Source organism: Gadus morhua, chromosome 5 (assembly GCF_902167405.1).
Source record: "Gadus morhua chromosome 5, gadMor3.0, whole genome shotgun sequence".
In the NCBI taxonomy this organism is placed as follows: Eukaryota; Metazoa; Chordata; class Actinopteri; order Gadiformes; family Gadidae; genus Gadus; species Gadus morhua.
This window is the reverse complement of record NC_044052.1, coordinates 5629106-5656999: the sequence shown is the minus strand read 5'-3', so window position 1 is coordinate 5656999 and position 27894 is coordinate 5629106. Positions and strand designations below refer to the sequence as shown.

At 45.8% G+C, this 27894-nt stretch overlaps 4 protein-coding genes across 7 annotated transcripts in view; 3 read left to right on the top strand and 1 right to left on the bottom strand.

The window, feature by feature from the left end:
- The first annotated feature begins 177 nt into the window (after positions 1 to 177).
- Positions 178 to 7108, top strand: utp25 (UTP25 small subunit processor component). The gene is made up of 12 exons (XM_030355932.1): positions 178 to 322; positions 539 to 578; positions 751 to 928; positions 1226 to 1504; positions 1901 to 1989; positions 2179 to 2589; positions 2979 to 3195; positions 3494 to 3696; positions 4162 to 4344; positions 4660 to 4769; positions 5095 to 5340; positions 6547 to 7108. The coding sequence occupies exons 1-12, from the start codon at positions 222 to 224 to the stop codon at positions 6800 to 6802; spliced, it is 2313 nt and encodes a 770-aa protein (XP_030211792.1). The 5' UTR covers positions 178 to 221; the 3' UTR covers positions 6803 to 7108.
- Positions 7109 to 7236: 128 nt separating this feature from the next.
- On the top strand, positions 7237 to 14204 carry zmp:0000001267 (b(0,+)-type amino acid transporter 1). Of its 3 annotated transcripts, none has more exons than XM_030355936.1 (6): positions 7237 to 8004; positions 11927 to 12060; positions 12188 to 12317; positions 12756 to 12880; positions 13061 to 13148; positions 13495 to 14204. In XM_030355936.1, the coding sequence occupies exons 1-6, from the start codon at positions 7306 to 7308 to the stop codon at positions 13723 to 13725; spliced, it is 1407 nt and encodes a 468-aa protein (XP_030211796.1). In that variant the 5' UTR covers positions 7237 to 7305; the 3' UTR covers positions 13726 to 14204. The 3 variants fall into 3 exon arrangements, with proteins under 3 accessions (XP_030211796.1, XP_030211795.1, XP_030211794.1); XM_030355935.1 differs by lacking the exon at positions 7237 to 8004 and adding an exon at positions 8011 to 9065; XM_030355934.1 differs by lacking the exon at positions 7237 to 8004 and adding an exon at positions 9099 to 11434.
- A 681-nt stretch (positions 14205 to 14885) lies between these two features.
- Positions 14886 to 18195, bottom strand: adprs (ADP-ribosylserine hydrolase). The gene is made up of 6 exons (XM_030355938.1): positions 17867 to 18195; positions 17494 to 17590; positions 17059 to 17266; positions 16679 to 16866; positions 16243 to 16343; positions 14886 to 15993 (listed from the first exon to the last, which is right to left on the bottom strand). Exons 1-6 carry the CDS (start codon positions 18051 to 18053, stop codon positions 15626 to 15628), a joined length of 1149 nt encoding a protein of 382 aa, XP_030211798.1. The 5' UTR covers positions 18054 to 18195; the 3' UTR covers positions 14886 to 15625.
- A 377-nt stretch (positions 18196 to 18572) lies between these two features.
- The window catches only part of LOC115543703 (zinc finger MYM-type protein 4), a 31902-nt gene continuing 22580 nt past the window's right edge, over positions 18573 to 27894 (top strand). For both annotated transcript variants that reach the window (XM_030356188.1, XM_030356187.1), the window contains exons 1-3: positions 18573 to 18809; positions 19118 to 19196; positions 24775 to 24899. In XM_030356188.1, the coding sequence (XP_030212048.1) occupies positions 18614 to 18809; positions 19118 to 19196; positions 24775 to 24899 (400 nt within the window). In that variant the 5' untranslated portion in view covers positions 18573 to 18613. The remainder of the gene's footprint in view (positions 18810 to 19117; positions 19197 to 24774; positions 24900 to 27894) is intronic.

Here is a 27894-nt window from a genome sequence, read left to right as displayed (position 1 = left end):
CCTACTGTTATTTTGCTATTGCTTTAGTATTTCCGAATTGTATCCTGTTTTCAATTGATTATGAATACGCATGCCTTTTTTCCAAGTTGTATGGCAATTTTGTAACTTCACCCCGGCCCTATAGGGGGCAGTATAGACAGTTTGATTGACTTCGTGACCGGCGCCGAAGCAGGAAAAACAAAGCACATGTGTCGCTGAGCACTGGGACTGAGACTGTCAACATGGGCAAGCGAAGACAGAACAACCAGCTCTTTACCAACCTGTCTAAAAAGCAGAAGAAGCATCTAAAGGAATTCGGAGAAGAGCATCCATTCCATGATATGTAAGTTTGAAGCCAAACGCATTCGTATGTGTATTGTTGGGTTAGTTATTGATGAGCTATTCAGATAGTAGTAAACTGAGGTAGCTCAAGCCATCCATACAATGATGCTGGCTAAATGTGGTATATGAAACGACATGCATCTTCGGATTTAAAGGGGAAGATATATCTTTGTCAATCCATGCAATTAATTGCTCGCGTGACTTTCTGTATTTTCAGTGTTAGTGAAAGACCTGAAAGAACACAAATAGTCAAGCTGGTGAGTACCATTTGAGCAGCAATTGATTGATGTTTAAACAATGTTTTCATTAACTTGTTACTTCTCATGTAGGTTAAAAACCTTTACATCAAAAGATAGTTATTGTGTGGGACAAGTAGCATTTGTTGTCGGCAAAGGAATGACATTGTTGTTCTGCATGTGTCTGCTCTAGCGAGGTGTCCCAGAACAGGCTGTTGATGGCAGCGAGGATGAGGAAGAGCTGGATCAGAAAACAGCCTATCAGAAGCTCCTGTCGACTCTCAGCGTTCCCGTAGACAACGGCCACAGCGATGACGATGAGGAGGAGAGTACTGACGAGGAGGAGGAAGACGAGGAGCTTGCTGAGGAAGGTCAGTGGCACCAGTTTACACACTTACACCTTTTTCCAATTCCTAGTTTTCCAACAGCAAAGAAGCATTCTGATTGGCTGCACTCGCTGTCCATTGCATATTAAAAAAATGATGTAGTAATAATGTGCTGTTGGGTTTACTTGTAGCAGTGGTGTCTCTCTGCTCTTTTCTTTCTTCAAACTAGCTGAAGTATTGGCTCCTCTGGTTTTCTACAACCTAGATGTGATTCAAACTGTATTGGAATAACATCTAGTAAAACAGCTCCTCGCTAAATGAGCCAATGCAACTGTTTTCCAGGCGAGGGCGACGGCAGCGATAGTGATGACGACGATGATGATGATGATGATGAGAATGGCAAAGGGGAAGACGAAAGCGATGAAGATGTTGATGAGGCAGCAGTAGAGCAGGATGAGACGGAAGAGGGCGGTTCCGACGGAGGACTGGGGGAGGAGACGGAGGGGGCGGAGGACGAGTTCACAGACAAGGAGCACGAGTCTCTGTTCTGCCTGGAGAAGAACTTCATCGGGGAGGAGGAGATACAAGACACACCTCCTGAAGAACAAGACGACGCTAAAGGTAAGCGTCATCGTCTCTGTAATAAGCTCCTCCATTGATGAACAGAAGCGTTTATCCCTTCGAGATCTAAGGCATCCTCATCTACAATGGTTGACCAATGCTGAAGCTGGTTTATAGTGTGAATTGTAGTTTCAACTATTATATCATCCCAGCAGCTTTACTTTCTGTAATGGTTGGGTGTTTATTTTTCCCAGTATAGAATCCCATCTGCCTCACTGCATTCTGTGGAGAGACAGAGGACGCATTAAAAAATACAACATTATGTGTTGAGCTCAAATTGTATTTGTTAGCTAAATGTTAATTGTGAAAGTAACACTTAAAGTGGCCCTTGGATGTGAAACGATGCAGTCGTGGTATGTTCTCGAGGAGCAATCCTTTTTTTGTTGGTGTGTGCAGACATATTTGTGCAGCATCTAGACATGGAGCTCAGTGATAAAGAGGTGGAGAAGATTGCGTCCGGACCCAGGGCTAAGACCACCCTCACGGTACTGACCTAACGTCTTTGTCATGCAGTGTTTATACTTTCTTTGTAATTATGTCATATATTCATCATTCATATTTGAACCATTCGTTATTGATATTTGAACCATTACTGTTTTTTTATTGGTGATTGTGACCCACGCTATCTAACCTTCCCTAAACCACCTCTACCCTCCCTCCGACCCAACGTTCAGTGGCCCGTGACGGGTACCCTGCTGTGCTCCACCCCGCTGGAGAGGCTGGGCCCGCTCGGCCAGGCCAAGGACGCCGTCCTCCCCGCCTTCCACAAAGTCCTGGAGGGCCACTGGAGGTCCCTGAACCGGGCCTCGGACCCTGAGGGCGGGGCGGCGGAGCTGAGCCCCCTACAGACGGAGCTGCTGGGGCTCATGGGCAGCTACAGAGACCTGTACTACCCCGAGAGCTCCCCGCTGGGCAGCAGCCAGCAGGTGCGCAGCGCCTACTGCCTCCACGTGCTCAACCACGTCCTCAAGGCCAACTCCCGCGTCCTGTTCAACAACTCCGTGCTCCACGCGGGGCAGGCCGCATCCAAGGCCGGCGCCGAGCCCCAAGACGAGCCCCGGGACCAGGGTCTGACCCGGCCCAAGGTACGCTGTTCGCCCAACGGCCCAGTACAGTCACGGTGACTGTATGACGCTACATGTTTCACTTCTACATCTGTAGAACTGCCACTAGTATCTACGTATATGCTACGTGTATGCTAGCTACGTATATGCTACGTATATGCCAAGACGGCGTTATAATGAGAAATGTGTCGTATTACAACAAGTGTAACAGCGTTCATACACTTGTAGAAACCTATTTTTTTATGGCTGACCTTTCAGGGTAGCCAGTGTTGACCCTTCCACACTGCGAGTGTTAGTCTCATAGCTCCATATGATGCAGATCGGGTGATCACTGATCTGAATCGCTTTAAATCGGAGTTGCGTTGGTTTCTATTGTGCTGAACAACCCTCTCCCGTGTCCCGCGAGGCAGGCTGTGATCCTGGTGCCGTTCCGGGACGCGGCGCTGCGCGTGGCCCAGACCCTCATCGGCCTGATGGAGAGCCGGAACCCTGCCATGGACGTCAGCAACAAGAAGCGCTTCAAGGAGGAGTACGGCGAGGAGGCGGACGACAAGCCGCCCAAGGTGCAGAAGCCCGAGGACTACCGCGCCACCTTCTCCGGGAACGTGGACGACCACTTCAGGATAGGTGCGTCAGCCGCTGTTTGATGATTCACTTTATACCACGTAGGATGTGAATGAGTGATGGACGACGCCATCTGTGATCAACAGTGTTTTCTTGACTATTTAAAATGCTCGCTCTTTGCCCCGCTCTCTTACTCGCTCACAAACACTTTGACAAGTTAACAGACCTGTTTGTGAATAGGCCCTCCGCTCTGTGAACACTCAAGATGCAAGATATTAAGCCTGATCCATCATTGACACATTTGTCTCTGGGCTGCACTGAACTTTTACAACCCCCCCCCGCGTCTCCCTCTTGGCCCCAGGTCTGTCCATCATGCGGCGGAGCCTGCGTCTGTACGCGCCCTTCTACTCGTCGGACATCATCATCGCCTCGCCGCTGGGCCTGCGCACCCTGCTTGGCGCCGAGGGCGAGAGCAAGAGGGACTTTGACTTCCTCTCCTCCGTGGAGCTGCTGGTGGTCGACCAGGCCGACATCTTCCTCATGCAGAACTGGGAGCACGTTCTGGTGAGACTGCAGTAGCGTGCGTTCACTTGTGGTGGTTGTTGTTGTTGTTGTTGTACGCCATGTATTATAGTATCAGTAGCGGCCGTCATCGATTTCATCAACTGCCAAAGATGAGGATGTTGTAGGGCATTACTTGAGAGCATTCCCCACTTGAGAGCATTAATGAAATCTCCTCCTGCAGTAATAATCCCCCCTCCCCCAGAGCATCTCAGATTTCTTCACCATTAGCCTCCATGTCAATATCGGGATGCTTTTGTATTCATCATTGTTTGTTTGAATCTGAAAAAATCGGAAAAATTTGAAATGGTGCCGGATTACATTATATAAACACGTACAAAGAGTTCCATCTACAGTACACCATGCACGACATTAAGGACTTTCTAGGCCTCTGTCATTAGCTATTGGTGTTTTCTGCATGTTCCGAGTCGCTGTGTTGACCCACGTGTGTCCCGTGCGCCTCCACAGCACACCATGAGGCACATGAACCTTCAGCCGCTGGAGGCCCACAACGTGGACTTCTCGAGGGTGAGGCTCTGGAACCTTAACAACACGGCCAAGCACTACCGCCAGACCATGGTGTTCAGCGCCGTGCAGGACCCCCAGATCAACAACCTGCTGTCCAAGCACTGCTTCAACTACCGTGGCCAGGTACTGTTGGCCCAATGTGGGAACACATTATCTATTCAACATATTCGATGTTCCCAGTACCTCCCTGGTTAATACTTTCACGATTTGTGCATGGTGAATCACTTTTTTTGCTTCATACCTTCTCGCCTGTAGATCAGCAAGATTTTTTTTAAATGTGCCTTTTCTGAAACAATCTATCATAAATTAATCAATTAACAATTAATGACATGTTGGATAAAGAGCCTTTCCTTTTCACCCTGTTCCTCCATTCATCTGAAGTGGGCCAAAGAGGCCTGGGTCCACTCATCACTGATCTGGGGTCTGCTTCTCCTCTAGGTCGCCGTGAAGAACATTCCAAAGACTGGCTCCATCTGTCAGGTGCTGGCACAGCTGCCCCACGTCTTCCAGATGTTTCCCTCAGACTCCTTCATGGACCAGGACACTCGGTACGTACCGCCCGCTGCCATGCTGCAGCTTGACCCTCCCTGGCCCTTGTGTCAGTTGTCCCGATTCGTATCTGTTAACCTTTGCACACCTATGTTGCGGTACTCGGGTTGCATGTAATGCGTCGCATACAGACCATTTTACTTGTATTTTCTGTCCCCCTAGTTTGCTTAATTGTTCAGCTTATGATTTTTTGGTCATCTTTTTCTGTTTCGCGGTTATCGACGGTCATTAGTAAGACGCACTCAACATGGTCACCGACGAATAAACCAAACCTGCCATCTGACGGCTCTGACTCTGCCTGCGTCCCCCTTTCCCACCCATCAGCTTCCAGTTCTTCATCGAGAAAGTGCTGCCTCAGTACAAGGACTCGGTCATGTCCCACACCCTGATCTACGTCCCGTCGTACTTCGACTACGTCCGCCTCCGCAACCACATGAAGAAGGCCAACATGAACTTCGCCAGCGCGTGCGAGTACTCCACCAAGTCGGAGGTGTCGCGCGCCCGCCACCTGTTCCAGAAGGGGGAGCGCCAGTTCCTGCTCTTCACCGAGCGCTTCCACTTCTACAAAAGGCAAGGTTCACCGCCGGCGCCTTCGTAGGGTGACCCCTTGGTGCTAATGTGTTAGAAGGGGGTGGCGCAGTGGTGTGAGGGGCCACACTTCACAGCCCGGTTAAGATCAACGGGGAGAGTTGAGCATGTATCAACAGACACGTAGTGGTGGGTATCCACTTTGATTTTCCGTTACAATGGACTCATCTGTTGGACTATTTCTGAAATAAGTCTGGGTCTGACATGTCTGCAAAGGCTCAAGGTCCATGGAGTGGATAAAATATTTTTTATTTTCCTACAGGGCAGACAATTCCTCCATCATTCGTTATGGAGGAGGCAGGGCCTTAGATTCCCTTGTGAAGATGTTGCCCTCGGGTAGAGGTGCAAGTTACAACACTTAGCAGAACGGGTTTACTTTTCATTTTGTTCAACTATCAATTAAACTGCTTAACAGCAAGAGCATGTGGGTGAGTGGCTGGTAGAGTAAGGCAGTGGTGTAATAACCCATTTTATTTTTTACTAGGTGTTAATGTGCAATATCTCGGGGTAGGACATATGTGCAATATTTTTGGTGTCGTGCAATGAAGGGCATCATGCATATTCGTGAGGTGTATGTTCTGGTGTTTATGGATTTGTGTGTGTTGCTGATTGTGGCTGCAGTTCGATTTTACACATAAAGATGTATTGGCGTTTGTAGAGGCTGTCTGCTGCGAGGCCACAATGACAAATCATCTCTACTAAGGGAGACGATAAACTAACCTAATCTCAGATTTGGAATCATTCTATTGTTTCAGCCTCCCCAGAATATGTCATCATTTCAATGGCCGTTAATGCCATCTTGGCCTCGAAGCATTAACGGCCCCATATCATACCACCATTTGTGAGTGTGATTAGCCATCATAAATCGCTTTGAAAATCCTGTCAAAGCGGTTGATGATTTACGGTTGATGATTTAGTGACATCAGAAGTGGGCGTGTCCACCTAGATGTGTGCTGGATAGATCAGTCTACCATCCTACCCAGTGGACTGTAGCAAACGTTGCTCATCTCTCCGCCATACATCTTTGATGTCAGAAATGGCACATTTTCAAACACGGCTTGCATCGGCCAATCACACTCACACCTGGTGGTATAATATGGGACCTTTTTAAAAAAAAGGTAACGCCTGCACTTTGTTCACATCGCAAAAAACCAAAGCCTCTAACCTGGGCCGCTCCCCTGCTCCCAGGTACACCATCCGGGGGATCCACAACCTGGTGTTCTACGGCCTGCCCACGTACCCCCACTACTACAGCGAGGTGTGCAACATGCTGACGGCCGGGGCCCAGGCCCACGAGGCCAGCTGGACCTGCACCGTGCTGTTCTCCCGCTACGACGCCCACAGGCTGGCCAGCATCGCCGGGGCCAAGCGCGCCGGACAGATGCTCAGCTCCAACAAGGGCGTGCACCTCTTTGTGACCGGCGAGGACGAGAAGGCCTCATGACCTCCCAGCGCCTGAGCCTCTCTGAACCATCTTTGGACCCGGATGAAGTCTGAATATCCATTAATAAAAATTGTACAGTCCTGCGTCGCTAATCTCTAAAGTCGTGAACATGGTCAATGTGTCTTGTAGGGCAAGACCGTAAACCATTCGCCTTCGGATAGGTTATCTACTCTGTTGGACTCTGTGAGATAAGAAAAAGGTGGTCATTAATGGGTTTCTTGTGTTATATTTCGCACTGTCACCCAAGTAGGTCATTCTAGAATATCTACTATATGTATATTTTATGAGTAAATGATTTTTACTGAACTTTGTGTCTTTCCTTTTTCCATTCGACGGTTAATACGAATTGGAACGGCTAAACATCCCTGAAAATCAATGTCCACCCACGAATCAGTCCCATCGCTATAATCATTAACTCGATTCGACCTTGGTCACACGGTTTTACAGGTGAAGGAACATCTATACCCTATTCTGAGTCGGAATGAATTTACCCGGTCTTTGACATGGATCCTAAGGCACCGCAACTCAACCTGAGGCGGGAAGTGGGGCTCACGGGGGCCGTGGCCCTTATCGCCGGGACCATGATCGGATCGGGCATCTTTATGTCGCCGCAGTATGTGCTGTTGGCCATCGGCAGCCCTGGAGCGAGTTTGGTGGTGTGGGCCTGCTGCGGTTTGCTGGCCATTCTGGCGTCGCTCAGCTACGCCGAGCTGGGGACGTTGATACGCGAGTCGGGGGCAGAGTACATCTACATCCTCAGAAACACGGGCCCGTCCGTCGCCTTCCTGTTGATCTTCAGCTCGGTGATGTTCGTGAGGCCCGCGGGCGTCGTCGGCATCGCGCTCAGCTTCGCCAGGTACGCAGTGGCGCCCTTTTACGCGGACTGCGCCCCGCCAGAGCTGGTGGTCAAGTGCGTGGCTGCGACCGCCATCCTGGTGCTGGCCTCAGTGAACTGCCTAAACGTCCGCTTCGCGATGTCCGTGCAGGTGTTCTTCATGGTGGCCAAGGTATTCGCCCTGCTCGTCATTGTCATAGGAGGTGTGACGAGGCTCATCCAAGGAGACGTTCTCAACTTTGAAGACTCGTTTGCCAACACAAACGTTGGCATTAATCCAATTGGCATCGCTTTCTACCAGGGCCTATGGTCTTACGATGGGTGGAACAATCTGAATTATGTGACCGAAGAACTGAAACGTCCGGAGGTGAGTTTATTGTTGTTTAAAAAGTGAGTGCGTGACTCTTTGAGTCTGTTTGGGTGGCTGTGGTTGTGAGAGATCATGATCTTTTATGATCTCTGGAGTCAACTGGAGTCCAAAGTGCTTTACAGAATAAACACAGATGAGGATACACAACAAAATAAGTAAACAATAAAGTGCACAAGCATGGACCCTTCGCCACCTTCTTCACTGGTCTTGGTCCTCTTCCAACCAAGTCCTGCACCAGAGTGAATGAGGACTCTGGACTCAGGACGGTCACTTAATTGTTATTGCCTTTAGTGTTCGAATCGTGTGGAGGGAGCAGACACAGATTCTACCCAGGCCATTAGGAGGAGAGCAGCAGCATGGGAGGCGACCAAGAAACAAAACTCCACCTGAGGAGGAACGTAGGGCTCACGGGCGCGGTGTCCTTCATCGCCGGCACTATGATTGGCTCGGGAATCTTCATCACCCCCCAGACGGTGCTGTCCACCATAGGGAGCCCGGGGGCCAGCCTCGTCATCTGGGTCTGCTGTGGACTGCTGGCCATGCTGGGGGCCCTTTGCTTCGCTGAACTCGGCACCGCGATCCCCGAATCTGGCGGGGACTACGTGTACATCCTGCGAACCACGGTCCACCTGTTCGCCTTCCTGTACGCCTTCAGCTTCGTCATGGTCATGCGTCCTGCCAGCGGCACGGGTATGGCGCTCAGCTTCGCCGAGTACGCCGTGGCCCCGTTCTACTCCGGGTGCACCCCTCCGGTGTTGGTGGTGAAGTGTGTGGCTGCTGTGGCTATTCTCCTGCTGACCCTGGTCAACTGTCTGAGTGTCAGGTTGGTCACCGCCATCCAGGTGATGAGCATGGGGGTGAAGGTGGCCGCCCTGGGCTTCATCATAGCGGGAGGCGTGGTGATGTTCTTCATTGGCCCGACTACGAACTTTGAGAACTCCTTTGAGGGTACGAATGTCGGCGTGGGCTCCATCGGGATCGCGTTCTACCAGGGCCTGTGGTCGTATGACGGCTGGAACACGGTCAATTATTTTACTGAAGAGCTGAAACGTCCAGAGGTAGTGTGTGTGTGTGTGTGTGTGTGTGTGTGTGTGTGTGTGTGTGTGTGTGTGTGTGTGTGTGTGTGTGTGTGTGTGTGTGTGTGTGTGTGTGTGTGTGTGTGTGTGTGTGTGTGTGTGCGTGCGTGCGTGCGTGCGTGCGTGCGTGCGTGCGTGTCAACAGGCGACCTAGGCGATTGCCTGGGGCGACAAATGTGTCCGGGGGCGCCCTCTAGTGGCGGCCTTAATTAATTGAATTTAATTTAATTGAACAAGCAAAATATAACATCTTTATTAAACATCTTCCCAAATGGAACGAGCAAGGGGGAGAACGGGGGATCCACTGCTAGTGCGGAAACCCTTACTGAAGCTCGCAGGATAATGCGATAACCCTCCCCCCCGCCCCCCGCTCGGAGGAGGTCTCGCCAAGGGCTTTGTTCAATCGCCATTGTGTGAGTGTGTGTGTGTGTGTGTGTGTGTGTGTGTGTGTGTGTGTGTGTGTGTGTGTGTGTGTGTGTGTGTGTGTGTGTGTGCGTGTGCGTGTGCGTGTGCGTGTGTGTACACTACACATAACCACATTTCTGTAAATTGTAAAATGCTTCAGTTGTAATTAAAGCAATGAGGCTACTGTATAAAACAAGGTTATGTAGGGCAAAACATTTTTTTTTCTTTGCCGAAACTTAAATAACAAACATAGGTTAACGCTGAGAAAAATTGCACCTTGCATCTATATACCATGCATATCAAGGATTATCTTATCTTTGATTTTATTTTATACAACTGTTTACATCATGCTTCCACATGGTGAAATTATTGTAGTCTGTTGTGCCCTCATTGGTCCTTATCTGGGCCGACCATACCGTGATCTGGGTGCTAATTGGGGACAGGGTGAACACAGCAACGAGCAAGCCATGGTGCAGGAGGTAGACTGGCACAAGATCAACCTTGATAAACTAGGGCCACATGCTGCTGGTTTTTATATTATGTTAGTCTTGGTGAGTGACAGGAGAACCATTCCGTTTTCTCTCTTTCCTTTGGAGTTGACTCGGTATTCGGTAGGAGTTTACCATCCACATAATATCATCTTCATCATCTAGATATTGGCATTGAAGCCAAGTTGATAAGGCGGTCTCTTGAATGAAGAGGGCAGGGCGGGGGCTGACGACAACTCATTAATGAAGGACACAGTGCGTTTACATGCAGTGTTATTATCGGATAAAGAATCTAATAAGACCTCAACCGGACTTTAAAATGCATGCAAACACCTTTACCCGATCTACTTCGGACCGAAATCGGTACATGAACGGACAAGCGAGATCGGATAAGAACACCTCGATAACTCGCAAAACTTCAAGTTAGCCTTTAATCCGTTCTAGCTGTCCCATGTAAACGCACTGACAGTAAGGCCTATATGTTTTCATGCATATCTAACATGAATAATGCATAGGTCTAGCCTCCTATTATAAACTGTATGTAACCTTTATTATTATCCTGTCATACAACAGATCATGAGATAAGATTATGAGAGTCTTATGACCCAACCTTTTCAATATAGAAGTTAATACTAGTTCATATTAACTCTGAGCAATTTGCACTTGAAGTTTATCTGATTACACATTGGTGTTCCTACATAACTAAGCACACAGTCTGCAGTCTATTGGATATTGTCCACCATGGCGGGCAAAGCGCACGGAGGCCTGAAAATAAAGCGAGAGCTGGGTTTGATTGGGGGGGTCTCGCTGGTTGCAGGGACAATGATCGGTTCTGGCATATTTATGTCCCCACAGTTTGTGCTCTCCAACGTCGGCAGCCCAGGAGCCAGCCTGTTGATATGGACTCTCTCTGGTCTGGTCGCTATGTTAGCAGCACTCTCCTACGCTGAAATCGGGACCATCATAGCGGAATCTGGCGGGGATTTCATTTACATATTGCGGATCTACGGCCCCTGTCCCGCCTTCTTCGCCGCGTTAACGTTCATCCTAGTTGTGAAACCTTCAAGCATAGCTGCCATTTCTCTGAGCTTCGCTGAATATGCAATCGCCCCTTTCTATCCCGACTGTGCTCCTCCGCCGTTGATATTAAAGTGCACTGCCGCCGCGGCCATCCTGTTGATAGCGACGGTTAACGTTTTGAACGTGCGCCTGGCCATACGACTCCAGGTGGTGTTTCTGGTAGCCAAGGTGTTTGCACTGATGACCATTATTATTGGAGGGTGGGTGAGCCTCGGGAAGACTACTCATTTCATTTCGATGAATTTGAATGTTGAAAATGCCTTTAAAGGGACTCAGCTGAGCCTCAGCACTCTAGGAATGGCTTTCTATCAGGGTCTCTGGTCATTCGCCGGCTGGTACAACTTGAACAGTGTCACAGAGGAGCTGGAAAGGCCAGAGGTGTTTTTTCTTTATTTATTTTTTACATTTGAACAATGTTTATAAAATGGTATATGGTGTTAATTATTGATGTCAATTGTAGATGGCTTCTTCAGGGGGGGTCGAGGAAATGTTTGATCTGTGATAACACCAGGACGGAAGAAAAGTTTGTGGGTTCAGAGTTTGTTACAGTTCATGCGTCCGTGTTTTCCTGTAAGGCTAATGCATAGGCTAATAAACTAATAAATCACTGTGGTAAATACCCAGATGCATGTGAGTTTGCCCTGGGTTGTGGGTTAATGCCTGACTGAATTTCTTCTATGCAAAACATTGGAACCTAGGCAATTTTTTTTCCTCAGACTGAACTTTTTGTGCATCCTGGAATGCACTAATTTCAAAAGCATGTAGCCTACAGTCACGAAAAAATCATAGGCCTACGTGGAATAACATGGAAAGAAGAAAACGGTCACATTCATTACAACAACAGATGTCCTTTATTTTCACCTCTTGCAGGTGAATCTTCCCAGGGCTGTCCTGATCGCCATCCCCATGGTGACGTTGTTGTACGTTCTGGTGAACGTGAGCTACCTGCTGGTCATGACTCCCGCCGAGTTGATGTCCTCCACCGCGGTGGCAGTGACCTGGGGGTAAGACAGGCTTGGCCAGTTTGCGATGTCACAAAAATATAAAGCGCTGTTATCCACCGAAGTAATGGGCGAACGACCGCCAACATAATGGCTTTACTGAATGCTTTGTGGTCTTTGTGGTCCACAGTAATAAAGTGCTGGGCAGCTGGGGCTGGATCATGTCCGTGGCGGCGGCGCTGTCTGCGTTCGGGTCGCTCAACGGGACCTTCTTCAGCGGGGGCCGCGTGTGCTTCGTGGCGGCGAGGGAAGGACACATGGTTAGCACCGTCCACCATGTAGACATCTGTTCCTACATCCACATCGCTGGGTTCATTCTTACATGAAAACAAACTTATGTTAGGATTTCTGATGATAATAGTGGTGCTTATGATGATAATGATGGTGGTGGTGGGGGTGTTTGTGGTTATGATGTTGGTGGTGCTGAGGATGATTTTTTTTTTTTACCTTTATTTAACCAGGTAAAAGTCTCATTGAGATTAAAATCTATTTTTCAAGTCAATACATGTTTCATACAAACAAAACGCACAATTTACGCACAATTTAAAGACAGTTCTGGGATTTCAAGGAATTATACACAACAATGTCCACTATTCCCTTAAATACTTAACAACACATAATAATGTGTTGTTTATTAAATGGCAGTTTAAATAGCTGTAAAAATGTGCTTATGTTTTGGTTCTTCCTTTGTTTCATAGCCAGATATTCTCGCCATGGCCCATGTCCACAGACTGACCCCCTCACCTGCGCTGATTTTCACTACAGTCATCTCTCTTCTTGTGCTGATTCCAGGGGACTTCCAATCCATCGTTAACTTCTTCAGGTAACCAGTCGATCCCATAGGCCTAAATTGATTGATTCTTAAAAAAAGTACAAGAAAAAACATTGATTGGTTCCTTATTTAAGAATTATTATTTAATTATTATTCTATAAGGTTAGTAGCATTTTAGGGTTTCTTTTTAACACAAATGTAAGGACAGTAATATTCGGTCTTTCTTTTCAGTTTCACTGCCTGGTTTTTCTATGCAATCACAATTTCGGGACTCCTTTACCTCAAGATCAAGAAACCTGAACTGCCTCGACCATACACGGTATGGTGGTGGTTTAAACTCACATGAAACCTCATGGTTCAACGAAACTCATTATTCCTACAACAGATCCCATGAAAATGTTACAGCAGTAAAATAACAGAAAGTGGCTTAAATTATGTACAAAGATACATCTTGAAGATATTGCAATTAATCTGTCAATTGGGTATTTTTAAATTGTTAACCTAATTCATATACATCACCTTATGCATCTCATATTCATACCAAACATGTAAGTGAGCCAAATGAAACACATCTTTAAACAATCTGCATCAATACATGCATAAATTTCAGATTTTGTAAATGCAAGTGATATTGTAGAAAATACATTCCTCTCTTCTCTTCCCAGGTTCCTATCATCATCCCCATATTGGTCCTCCTCGCAGCCATCTTTCTGGTGCTGGCACCCATTATAGACAATCCTCAAATTGAGTATCTCTATGTGACTCTATTCATCTTCAGTGGGATTTTAGTTTACATACCAGTCATCCATTACAAACTCTGCCCGGGTCTATTGACCAGGATAACTCTGTTCCTTCAACTCTTCCTTGAGGTCGCTCCTGCGGACAAGAACCTCTGAAGATGCAAAGATAGAAAGGACTGTTTTTTGGTTTATTTATCTTACCCTGGCTATGTTTAAATCGGCTCACCTGTGCCCTCATTCCCATAGCACTTTTTACTACAGTTGGCGTGACATGTATTGGTTGCATAATCAAGAAGACACGTGTGAGATGTCACTCTGAGAAAACTCATTTGCATAAATAGCTCCTATGTGCCAACCATCTCTATTGGATGACTCCGATGACAGTGAAAACCACTGCACATCCTGGGATATAGTGCAGATATAAGTGTGCTGTACTGAAAAATGATTTTTGACAGCACTGGAAAATGCTGACGCTCCTTAAATAGTGCAGTAACTGTGTGTCACTCTCACTACTAAAATATCTAGGCACTATTACACTTAAATATGTTGACACAGGTGATGGGAAGGAAGAATGAAAAAAGTGAGCACCTCTGGCCTCACAATCGATTGATTTGAATGAAATGAGGAATATGGTTGCCAGTGTATTTCTTGTTTTTCACAATTTTCTATAGACGTTTATATGTGCAATTATTTTATGTGATTGACCTGTACTAGAAATGGGTATTCAAGCTCAATTTGTTACCCATTTGTTTACTGATGTCGAACATCAACATCATCCTTCTATTGTGTTATTTTAAACACCAACCTTTTTATTAAAGAAACAATTCAGTACAAACTATTCCATTTATGATACCAAACTTGAAATGTGAAAGATGAAAGCTTTGAGTAAGGAATTCAATGTAGATCACTGTGTCACACATTGACCAGGGTAATATAAGTTCTCTTTAAATAACCAACACATAAGCAATTCTTCCAGAAGATATGAGGCGGCAATCTTCTGAGAACCTCTTGATGTACATTTTTGAGTTTTGCAATTTATCAGTCTGACCTTGGCTTGACAGCAATTTGTTTACAAGTAGATCACAGCCTTTTGTATGCAAAAAAACTCTGGCACTCATGCGCTTGACCCTTGTCAGATTGATCTCCAAAGAGGAACAGAATATGAATTTACAAGATCTTACAAGGCTATTAATCTACAGATCTGATTACTGATAAAAACTGGACCCAGTGTAATTGAAGAAAGCTCAGTTTCGATCTAACCACACCAGTAAAAAATGAAAATGGGATGTGGCACCATGACTAGGCAGCAACCGCTCTGAAATATACATAAAAGTTTATTTGAGATGTTACGAATTACATTGCAAGTATAGAACACTGATTTAAATTACACTGTGTTGGAAAAAGACATTTTAAGTTGTGGAATCGCACTATACCCCACAAATGAAGTAAATGTAACAATAAAAAGAAACACTGAAAACCGTTAAGGTTCACCATTAAACAAGTCATGGTCGATTCATACTTGATAGTGCAACTTTGACATGCCAAAATATTGTTCATCAGAACCACAAGGAGGATGGAAATAGGGTAAGGAAAGGTGTGCTATGTAAACAGTGGGAGTGTATGTACACACTATAATTATTATTTATCTGAAGGATAATTGTAATTTTGCCAGGGAGAGCCAGCTGTGCGGATCCCTACACTTTTCCTATTTAAATAAGATATACGTGTGGCTTGCAAATTCTTAATTTCTTTCAAATTGAACCAACCGATCATTTTGGTTGCCATGAAATTCTGGCACACATGGCAAATGACCATAGTTGATGAGGCTTTTAAAGCAAGAAGCAACCGTTTAACAATTATTAAATTCAGTTAAATAATTTTCTCATATCAACCGGGTTATGTACGCTAAATCAGGAGGAAATCGTTAAGCTGGGCATATAAAAAAATAAGAAAAAACACTCGTTTGTGTAAGTGACCTTCGCCCATCCCTCGCCCCCCTTGTCGTGTCTCTTTGTTCTAGTCCGCTGGCCTCGCTCCCCGCTCCTCTGGTGGAGCCTCAGAGCGGTTCGTCCCCGGTCGCAGGTGCTTCGCCCCCCAGGCCTCCTCCCCTGCCCGGCGCGCTGGCGCCCCCTTGGGCCCGCTGGTGGTAGAGCGCGTGCAGTCGCTGCGCCGTCACCTCGGCCTCCTTGGCGCCCTCACAGCACTTCATCCAGGCCTCGGGGATGACCTCGATGCCGTAGTGGGCCCCGGCGATGGCGCCCGCCATGCAGGCTATGGTGTCCGTGTCGCCGCCCAGGGCCAGGCTGTAGGCCATTGTCCTCTCCAGGCCCCCGTAGTGCGGCGGCAGGCTCTCCCGCGGCTGCAGGCAGTGGAGCACGCAGAAGATGGCGGTGGGCACGGAGTGGAGCGCTGCGATGCCATTACCTGGGAAACGGAGCAAGACAGAAAGGAAGGATAGAAGGTGAGGGAAGGACATCGAATGGACTGCAACCATGCCAATAACAATGTTCCTATTGCAGACAAGAAATAAGGTGCTGCCTCAAAATAAGTTCAATTAGAGAAACTAGTCCCAAAAAATTCACACATTAAACATTGCCATGTTTTATATGGCTTTCAGTATCGGATTAATTTAATTATTATTTTTGTAGTTCAAATGCTATTCAAAACACTTACCCAGTTCACATATGACCTCCTCTATGCTGACCTTGCTCCTGTCCATAAGGTCTCTGAGTCTATAAAGACGCTCGCAAAAAGGCTTCTCCGCCTCCTTCAACCTGGAGTAAGAACAAGCATACCAGAACTTCAAAGGTTTAATGGGTTCCCACAATCGTTGCAACCTTGGTGAAGAATGACCGGACACCTATATAGACCAGGAGACAATCCGATGCAAACCAAACATGCGTTCATTTTTTTTCATAGAAGGAAATTGTTGCCATCTACCTTTTTTCAGATGCTGTTGCTTCGTAGTGAACGAACATCACCATTCGTAACAACAATCCCAATACTAATAAGAACCACAGCCCCACATGTGTTAGCACTAAGGAGGCCGCTTGTCTCTGATACAAGCATCGACATCAGCTTCATACTGTAGTAATGCAGTGACACTCACGCCCTGGCGTCGTTGCGCGAGGCCTCCTCGTCCTCCACTTCCTCCATCTCGCTGATGAGCTTATCCAAGAACTGAGCGGGCAGCTCTAGCGCCCCCTGCAGGGACAGGTGGACAGCCAGGGCCTGCAGGACCGCGCCATTATAGCCCAGTGAACAGGAGTGTGTCAGCATGGCTCCGGAGCGGCTATACTGTAAAGCACAGGGACATAAGACCATTTTAGTAAGTAAATAAATTAATTATAGTTATTTACATTAGTTCACATTTGAGCGAGCACAAGCTAATTTGATTTAATTTAAATGACCGACTTCCATCACTCTGATGGCTTTGTGCCTCGATGCAGCATTTTCCGTGGTGCCACGGGGGTTACATGGCAGGCATACCTTCTTAACGTCGGAGAGGTCTGGGAAAGCCAGTGCAAAAGGAGCCACTCTCATTGCCCCACCATTCCCAAAGGAGCCGCGGCCATTGAACTGGTCCCTGGCGGGCTGGTAGACGTCGCTGAGCTGCGAGGAAGACAGCTTCTTTAACACCTGGATCACCCCAGATCCGTAGCCCCGACCTGGAGCCAGACTGTACTCCTTAGCGAACCTGCAAAAAGTGAGAGCGCAGTTACAATCAGGTGGTATGGTTACAGAAATGCAACACATTTAGGTGGCCACATTTAAATTGAAAATTGAGAAGTAGCCTTTCTGGTAAATCTGTTATATTTGGGAGATCCCATTCACATAAACTTGGAACTGGGCTACACAACATTGATAATAAAGACAATACAATTGTCCTTTGTTGCAATTGTGTGAAATTACTGCATAAATCACCTGCGAGCCATGTCCTGTTCATCAAAACCAGCCCTGGTTAGCAAAGATTGGACCACACACCGGGCCATTGCAGTATCATCACTGTACTCAAGGGTACCTGACACACACACACACACACACACACACACACACACACACACACACACACACACACACACACACACACACACACACACACACACACGTATATCCAACAAAGTAATAGTATTTTAGACTCCATTGAATAATGAACACAGATGTTAGGGCAAATATTTGGGACTACAAGCAAAAGGGCCCAACGGAAAAAGTCATTGTCAATGACACACATGATGTTATCGTTTCCACTTGGTGACAATCAACTATCATACGGAATTGTATATATTTTGGATCTCACCATCTCCTTTAGTCTCATCGTCCAGACCATTCAAATGCCTCAAGACGTTTTCCATGGGCACCTCCTCCGCTCCCTCAAACTCGCCGCCAACACAGTCCCCCAACACAGCTCCGACCAGTGCACCTTTAAACCGAGACAAGGATGCCATTCCTCCGACGCCAACTGCTCTAACAGCCATCGTGTTCATTCATCAGTAAAATATCAAAGATTTTAATCCACACCATAAGGCTGACCCGGTTTGCAGACTGAGAAAATATCAGCAACAATCCACTCGAGTATGCGTTCCCATCCTGCTTCCTGGTGCCGCTCCATCAGAGGTCCGTGTTGTTTTTGTTTTGTTGGTTTCGGTACTTTATTATATTACTTTAAATCGGAAAAAAGAACGACCAGTATATACAACATGGTACTGAACCACGTAGATGTATCATATTCATAAAATAAACTAAATAACTAACCAACTAAATTGCCACGGTTTTAACAAAACGGAAACGACATAATTTGGGTGGGACCATTGGACCTCCTACCTAGAACAATATGAAGATGTTTTTGGTTTGTGAAATATATGGTACAAAAAATAATCATTAATTAATATTCATATTATCATACTATTATTTATATATATATATATTTTATATATTATAAATAATGAATATAATTGATATATACATAGAGGGATTATCAGTCTACGTCACTCCCCGCCCTACAGCGCATGTCGTTTGCAGAAAGAGACGAGAGCCGCCCTCAATCATGTCTTGTTGTGCCGTTGGTTGCAAAAACCGTTTTAATAAGAATAACAAAACGCGGAAGTTCTACAGGATACCATCAACTCGCACCCCATTTAAGGCAAACAGGAGACGTCTTTGGTTAGAAGCTATCAGAAGAAGCGATTGGAACGAGCAGATTATTAAAAATGCAACAATCTGCAGCGATCACTTCATATCAGGTAAGCCTTAGCTATCAAGCTAATCAGTAGCCTACCGTTGGTTCTATAATGAACACAATTAGTCCTACACATATAACAATGTTAATAATGAACAATTGTAAACAATAGAGTAATCGTTCAAATTGGATTAGAACTATCATGAGAGCTAATGTAACTTGGTTCAGTGTTGCTAAATTGCGTTGCTAAACTTTTGTAACTGTAACGGTTTCTAAGTGATGTAGGCTACCACATGCTAGGCCAGTGACATCTATCCAACCATGACGTTTTGTAACTACTGTAAGTCACTGGAATACACTTTATTTGTACAGGAGAGGCATCTGACAACTTCAAGAGTCCTGACTTTGTCCCGTCAATCTTCCCCTCAACCCAGTCTGGCCAAGACGGGCGGTAAATATGATGACTTCCATGCATGGGCGTCAGTTTGGTCTGAAATGTGCTGGGGACAAACTCTTTCAGGAGTGCATTTTCCGAAGTGCATGAGGATGCACTCTCTTTAGTGCAGGTAATGAAAGGTTCTGAAAGACGGCGTAGCTAATTTCTAATAAAATGACTACAAAAAAACTGTCTGGCACATTTTATGAAGAAAGCGTTTCCAAAAAGCATTGGACATATGACCCACAATATTCTGCTCCATTTCAGCCTAAAAATGACTTGATTGTCTGATATCTCATCATTGCATCCCAGCCAAACAGTATTGGTATAAGTACCTCATTCATTGTCCAAGCCAGGCTGGCAGCTCATACAAAAATAATTAAGGGATAATGTAGGCTATAGAACGCCGGTCATTATCGGGAAAATAAGCCCTGACAATAACAGGACACCGACGCAAAGCGGAGGGGTCTTGTCGACTGGCGTTCAATGCATTACCCCCGCTTATTACTGCCGTGTTCTTTAGAAAAGGTACTTTAATCAGGATCGCTTTTAGCTCACTTTATTTGGTAAAGGTTAAGTCTAGTCTCTATGAAGCAAAAGGAGAGGAATTGTATTATGCACGCGTGGAGATACACTTAGGGCATCTGATGGATGCGTTACCTGGAGCGTTCTGGCCCCCTGGGCTATGTGTTGACTTTAATGGGCAGGCGTGGACTTAGTTATGTGCTCTGAATGGCTAGGCATGGTTCTGAACTCCCGCCTCCTGGATACCGTATTTGCACTCTGCTGATCCCTTGCGGCTGTGTTGGCATTGCAACTTAGTTAGTGGCTTGGTGCTGACCTCTTGTGGCTATGTGCGGGAATTACACATGTGGCCTTGAGCGTCTGGGTCTCGAACATCTTGACCGCTCGTATCTCTAGAATTGACACATGATGAATGGCTTCCTGTATGAGCTGGACGCCTCCCTAGGCTCAGGATCCCTCCCTAAGATGAGAAAGAAGCCTCTTTAATTGGTAAGGGCATATGTGGCCTGTTATGAATGTGTGAATTATGTCACATTAGACAGCTACTTGCCAAAACGAAAAAATTACGAGTGTCTTTCTACAATTTGTTACGTGTTGGATCAGCCGAGAAATAGTTTGTCCAAGATGTTGACAGCGCTTAGCAACCGAATACACTGGGGTTGATAAGTTAACGGACTGCATGCAGTGATACGGAAGGCGTGAATCAGAGGTAAAAAAATTCACTTTCCTTGACAGCGGTCAAATACACTTAGCAACGGTCAATTATACAAAAATAATTGACATCCGAATGTTGGAAAGGCCCATGCAAGTGAATGGAGCAGTCTGTAGCATTGAGAAGAGCCGTGTAATAATCCAACTTAAGTTCTTAAGTTTTAAGTGGTGGGTAGAAAATTAATCTTGAGGAAGTACTCGTCCCACTCCCCAGCGGAATTGACAGTTAGTCTTAAGGGCACCTTTTACCCTCCATACAACAAAATAAACATCCCAAAATAAACTTCCCAAGTCTATTCATAAATCAATCAACCGAACATAAATCAAAGCACCCAACACATATCATGTACTGCAGTTATTTGATTTGTTGTGTGTGCAGAATGTTCGGACGACCCAAAAGCCGGCAACAGCAAACCCGACTTGACTCCTTTTTTATTGAAGTTGATGGAAAACATGAAGGACGGGATACTACTGCAAATATCAGACAAACTGCAGGAGTTCCGTATAGCCATCCCAGAAATGGTTCAGGAGCAGCTGAAGATGACCCGACATTCAGCCCCGCCTCTCCCCATGTTCCAGCTTCCACCTATTCAGCAGATGTCATACTCCCAGGCTGCAGCTCTCCACCACCCACCCGTCCCCAATTTCCTGAGTCAGTTTCCAGGTTGCTCTTACTAAACGGTAGGAGCGTGTCTCCGGCGGCAGGTAACAGTAGCCGATGGAAGTTACCATTCCTCCAAGAGACAGTTATCGATGACAACTTTTCGCCACCGGTCCTTGCCATGGGTATCACCGAGACATGGTTCACTGATTCTATCAGCGATGCCCAGACGGAACTCGCCAACTATCAGTGCTTCAGATCGGACAGATCTGGTAGAAGAGGAGGCGGATGCGCACTCTACCTCCATGAGAAGCTAATCCCGTCAAGCCAAAAGATTATCAGTGACCCGCACAACAATCTGGTCGCAGTGTATGTCGACTCTCTGCATGTCATACTCGCAGTGATATACCGCCCTCCAGACTCCCCAGATAGGAGTTTCAACTCAATGATAGACAAACTTCAGGACATGGTAGACGTCCACGGCCATGATGACAGATACCCTGAGTTGTACATCACAGGCGACTTCAACCTGCCTCTCTTCAACTGGGAGGAGTGTATCTTGCCTTCTAGCCCGCCCAACGCAGCCTATCAGAGGATGATGGATCTGATAGAAACCAATTTCCTAACCCAGATGGTCACTCAACCTACACGAGGAAATAACATATTAGATCTTGTACTGACAAACAGATCTCAGTACATCTTGGAAACTACCACGCAACCCACCATCTTATCTGACCATAGGATGATTACCTGTACCCTTGGCTTCAACCCGACATCACCTCCAAGGAAGGAAGGACCAATCGATCCCTGGTCGTTTAGGTCGATCAACTACCACAACGGTGATATGGATGCTCTTAATGTTGATCTGATGGAAATCGACTGGTACGAGCTAAAGGCACTCTGCGACGGGGAAGGAGACCCCGACTGCTCAATGTTCAAGGAATTATTGATCCTGACATTACTCCAGCTGTCGATAAAACATTGTCCACCAAAGACCAGACCCCCTGGAGCAAGGAAGAGCAAAGTTGAGCAGGAAATTATCTCTGAAAATGAGGAGAAGAAAGTTGAACAAGAAGATCCGCTCATTGGAGGCAAGTAACCCGGCATCAAGTAACATCAGCAAGCTCCAGACGGAAGTTAACCTGGTTGCATACAATATTAAAGATGCGATCACTAATCAGCTTAACCAGAGGGAGACTAGGGCGGTCGACACCATCAAGACTAACCCCAAATTCTACTATAGCTATGCCAAGCGGCTAGCTAAATGCAAATCTACGATAGCACCGTTAAAAGATGCAGACGGAGTGCTAGTGAACGACCCCAAAGAAAAGGCTGAGATCCTCCAATCTCAGTATGTCAGTGTCTTCAGTGACCCGGATAAGGCTGACGTGGAGGCAAGCTTGGGCTCAATAAATACTGTCGAAGACTCCGAACTGAATGAAATTGACTTTGATGTTAACGACATTATATCCGCTATCAGCGAGCTGGACCCCTACGCTGCAACACCCGATGGAGACATCCCGGCAAAAATTCTCTGCTGTTGCAAGAACACCTTAGCACTGCCACTGTGGATCCTGTGGAACTCTTCCCTCGAGAGTGGCAGAATACCACCCGACCTCAAAACACAGTACATCACTCCACTGTATAAGAAGGGCAACAAGAAGGAGGCAGTGAACTACCGTCCTGTTTCCATAACATCGCACATAATCAAGATCTTCGAACGTGTGATGAGGAACCACCTTGTTACCACCTGGAGAGCAACGCATTGTTACCAGACAGTCAACACGGCTTCAGAAAGAGTAGAAGTTGTCTCACTCAATTGATTGAGCACGTAGACACTATCTTGAGGAGCTTAAATGAGGGCAACAAAGTTGACGTTATTTACTTGGACTACAGCAAAGCCTTTGACAAAGTAGACCATCAACTACTCCTGGCCAAGATGAAGCTATATGGGATATCTGGGAAGGTATACTCATGGATCGAGAGATTTCTAACCGACAGGCAGCAAACCGTGGTTGTTGATGGCGAAAAGGCAACCTTCAGAGCCGTAACCAGCGGGGTCCCCCAGGGCACGGCACTTGGACCCATATTCTTCATAATGTATGTTATTGAGTCGGTCCTAGCTGCGCGTAACTCAAAAGCCCTGACGTTCACAGATGACACCAAACTCCTTAAAGTGATCAAGGAACTCCTCTGTAAAGCTCTGCTAGGCAAGCCTGACCAGTGTCACCCAGTGGTCCATCGCAAACAACATGCTACTCCATCAAGACAAGTTTGTTGTGATGAATTACTGCCTCAACACCTCAAAGCTACTCCGTGAGCTACCCTTCACTGTGGAGACAAGACAATACCTCCGAAGGAAAGCTCATCGAATCGTCTGCCTACACTCGGGATCTTGGAGTTAACCGGCGTTTACCGGCATATGGCGTCGTGGATCCTTGGTGCTTTCTGGGATAGATCTGTTCTCACCATGATGACACTATGCAAGAGCCTGGTAAGAAGTAAAACGGAATACTGCTGCCCGCTCTGGAACCCTTCAAAGATAACAGATATCCAGACGGTGGAGAACATCCAGAAACAGTTTTTAAAGAAGATAGCTGGACTCAGTGAACTGGACTACTGGCAGAGATTGGAGAAGCTGAAACTGCTATCACTCCAACGCAGGCGTGAGCGCTACACAATCATACACACCTTGAAGATTGTTAACGACCAAGCTCCAAACAACATCGACATGTCCTTTTACTCCACTGCCCGACTTGGAGTTAGAGCTACAGTGCCATCCTATAACTACAAGGCACAGAAGTCCATGTCAACGGCGTACGACAATTCATTCGGTGTCAAAGCAACACGCCTCTGGAACATCCTTCCCAAAGATGTAAACAGGCAAACCACTCTGGATGCCTTCAAAATCGCCCTCGGAGGATTCCTGAAACAGTTCCCGGATAGGCCGCCAGCAACGGGGTACACTCCTCCAAACAGCAACTCACTTCTCGACTGGAGTGCTGCTGGAGGACATGGAGTATGTGCGTGACACAGATCCCAGCTGCAATCCCCAAACTCATCAAAAAAAAAAAAAAATCCAATGTTTGCTTAGGTAGGGGAAATCCTACCACACCACACAGCCAGGCTTGAGGCCTGCCTTTTGAGGGAAATGTTTTGAGTCTTTTCATGATGCTCCTTTAGCTCGCCATCTTCTCTGCTCCGGCAATGGGCCTGACCTGTTTAGGCAAACAGGCAAGAAAATCTGCTCAACTTGGGAGCAGCAGTTTAATCACATTTACCATTGTGGAGGTCTCACCAGTGTTCAGTATTGAAACATTCCTCCTCAGCAAGCACATCAGGTCCTTGAGGGCTTGAAGTCTCAGCAAAGGTCAGTTTGGCTTTGTGTCCAGGGTTGAAAACTCTTTCAAAAGTTCTCCTTGACTGGTTTTGGAATGACTGTGTCCTGCTGCCTTTTGACTGACTTCTTGATTAGGTGATTAGTTCACCTGGGGAAAGGGGGCGGATGCCTGTTGGCTGCTGACTGCATCCAATTGGCTCAGGGGATTTGATTGACATATGCTGTCGTCCAATTTCAGTAGTGTTACATTTATTTGGGTTATCTTTCAGGCCATATAGTTTCTGTTATTTCTACATTATCTCATAAAGCTCATTGAGACATGATATGGGATTTGTAGACTTGAATTAAGGATGTAATAAACTTGTGGTTAACTGCTTTCTTTGTACTAAATTATTGCTCTCTTCTGTGTGTTACAGATATAAGAGAAAAAGACAAAGGGATAAAAACCCCTGCAGAAGTCCAGACAATGGACATCAGCCCACACCCACCTCCTTCTCTCCAAATGATTGTGAAATGGAGCCTGGTGCTGATCATGGTACTGGTAAGAACCCTTAATGCTAACCCGACCAAGGATGTCTGTGAACCTGTTTGGATTTTTAAAAGGGAAAGAAAGAACCTCTGTTTAAATAAAAACTACAAGCCTCTCAGCCCATAACTTTTCCTAAGTAGAGTATAATATGTTCATTGCCATTTGCACAGGTACAGGACAGTACAGGTACATTGGGATTTTTGTGGGAATCTCCCTGAGTCAGCTACTTCAATAAAATAAATATGATCATGCATCATTCAATCTGGTCTCCTGATTCAAAGCAGCAGTTGAAAGAATTGGGCATGTATTCTCTGTTCCTGTACACGTGCAGAGAAACTGGAGTAGATCATCCCATTAGGTGTGAATTGAAAGAGAATATCATCTTCTTGCAAAGCAGAGTGGGTTCGATTTAGTCATTGTAAACATATCTGATCACTTGATTATTGTCATCAGAGCAGAAGAGGTTCTTGGAATTTAATCTTCAGAAGGTAAGAATAGGCTTCCTCCCAAGGATATTTCATATTTTCAAAAAATGCCATCTTATCTACTATAGGCTATAACATAGCCTATAGTATGCCTAATATAGTTCAGTAATCAGATTTAGCACAGGAATCAGATTTAGCACAGTTGGCTAGACACTACGGGTATCCACCCAAGCCCTGGTCTTTTCAGCAGCGGAGTACTGTGCCCCAGTATGGAGCAGAAGTCCACACACAAAAAAGGTGGATGTGGCTATCAACAACGCCCTCCGGATCATCACTGGATGCCTGAAGCCTACCCCAATCGTCCTGCTGCCAGTCCTTGCAGGAATCGCACCGGCTGGCCTACGACGAAAGGCTGCCACTCTCGCCCTGGCAAGGAAAGCACGGAAGCATGATTTGCACATCCTCCATAACACCACAGAGACAGCAGCTCCTCTGAGCAGACTCAAGTCCCGCCACCCTTACAACAAGGCGGCACAAGAGTTGCTCCGTTCCACCACTGAGGACCTGTCCAAAGATGGATGGCTGGCGGCAGCTTGGAAACAGGAGTGGGAGAGGGCTGGGCCAACCCAAATCCACCACTACATCTTGGATCCAGGAGATGGAGCCACAGGAGACGATCTTCCACGCCGGCAATGGACTCTGCTGAACCGTCTACGTACTGGGGTCGGTCGGTTCAAATCATCAATGAAGAAGTGGGGCCTGGCAGACAGCGCTGCATGCGAGTGTGGTGCCCCTGAACAGACTGTCCAGCATATTATGACCACCTGCCCCCTACACAGACCACCCTCGGAAGCCGGCCTCTTTGACGTGGGACCAGAGACAAGGGCATGGCTACAAGACACTGAGTTGGACCTCTGATGTTACACGAAAGAAAGAAAGAAGAAAGTTGGCTATATCCAGCCCGGATCTCATTTGAACAGACAGTAACTTGCCAATATATTAATTGCCTCTTATTTAAAGTGAAAAACAGAATCCATAATTTACTTAGAATTATATTATAAGGATCAAGGTGCGCATTAATCATCAGGGAATGATGTTATATGAAATCCATTGCAATCTCATGTCAGTTAAAGCATTCGGAGGTTCGACCACGACAGTAGAGGAATCATAAAGAGGTAGGCCTAATTACATTCATACATTCATAAAAACACCATTTCATACCGACAATCATAAACACTGATACCGATCTATCTGTGATAGATTGATCAAATCGGCCAGCATCAGCCGATATATCAGTCAGGCAAAAAAAAGTGATAAGGGTCAGGCTTGTGCAAAATTCAGAATTGAATATAGAATGACTCGGAAATTCCAATATTAAATTCTTGAATTTGAATTGAAGTCAGAATCAGGATATAGAATTACAATTTGAATTTAACTAAAGGAAGTAGAATTTATATTCATATATAATTTAAGTGCAGTGATTTAACAATGAAGCTTTACCGTATATTACAAAGCATATTCCATTAAAAAGACTCAATTTCCCATCATGCTTTACTTTAACCAATTCAAAATGGTGGTAATTTGTTTGAAAGCTGTTTGAAACTTGTTGGTAAAAGCTGAACTGAGGTTTCTGACGTCTCTTACAACTTATTACATACAGTTCATATCGATATACTTGACAAATTGCAAAGTGTAATAACAGTAATATGGACAACTATAGTAAGCCTAAACGATCGTCTTCACTAGTTCATTTTAATGAACCAATTCTAAGTACAATACCAGGAAACCACAGAGCTGTATGCAAGTACTGTAGTACTGCAGTCTGTGGCTCGATCAAGGCTACTTCAAATTTCAAAAGGCATCTACAGGTAAGTTATTGCCTCGTCCAACTTTTATTTTGAAATCCATCTCGATGGTATTATGCTATTGATATGATTTGATATAATCAGTGCAGGGGTCACCACTCAAGAAAGTGTATTGCACAATCCCAAATTAATAAAAATGTGATGCATTACCTTAGGATACTTCTTATTCTCTATAGCAGTGGTTCTCAAACTTCTTATGCCGCATACCACCACAGAAAATATTTGTCCCCCCAAGTACCACCATTATGACAGATGTTATAAAATATAACAACATACAGTAGTGTAGGCCTGCGTCCCTATTCAGCGATGCACATCTCATGCAGGAGGCACATTTATACTTAAAAATAATATTATTTATTGTTAGTTGTTGTCAGCTGTACAAAGCGGTAGCACTAGAACAGAGACACGGAAACACATAAACATACACACACAGCAAGTGAGAACACGATCTCGGCTGGTGTTTTTTTTTTTTTAGTGAGGGAGGAAGGACTGCGTGCTTGGTTTCCATTGGCCTGCTTGCACTGTTAGTGGCGTATGTCGGCATAACAAGTATGTGAGACTCATGTTGTTTCAGGGTGTTTTGGGGAACTACAAAGTAGCAGGGAGGGATAATTATGTGAATTGATACAGAAGGAAAGGGCAGAAGGAAAGGATGCAAAGCCAAAAGTGATGCCATTTAAAATGCATAATGCTCTGAATCATTCACTAACATTTCCA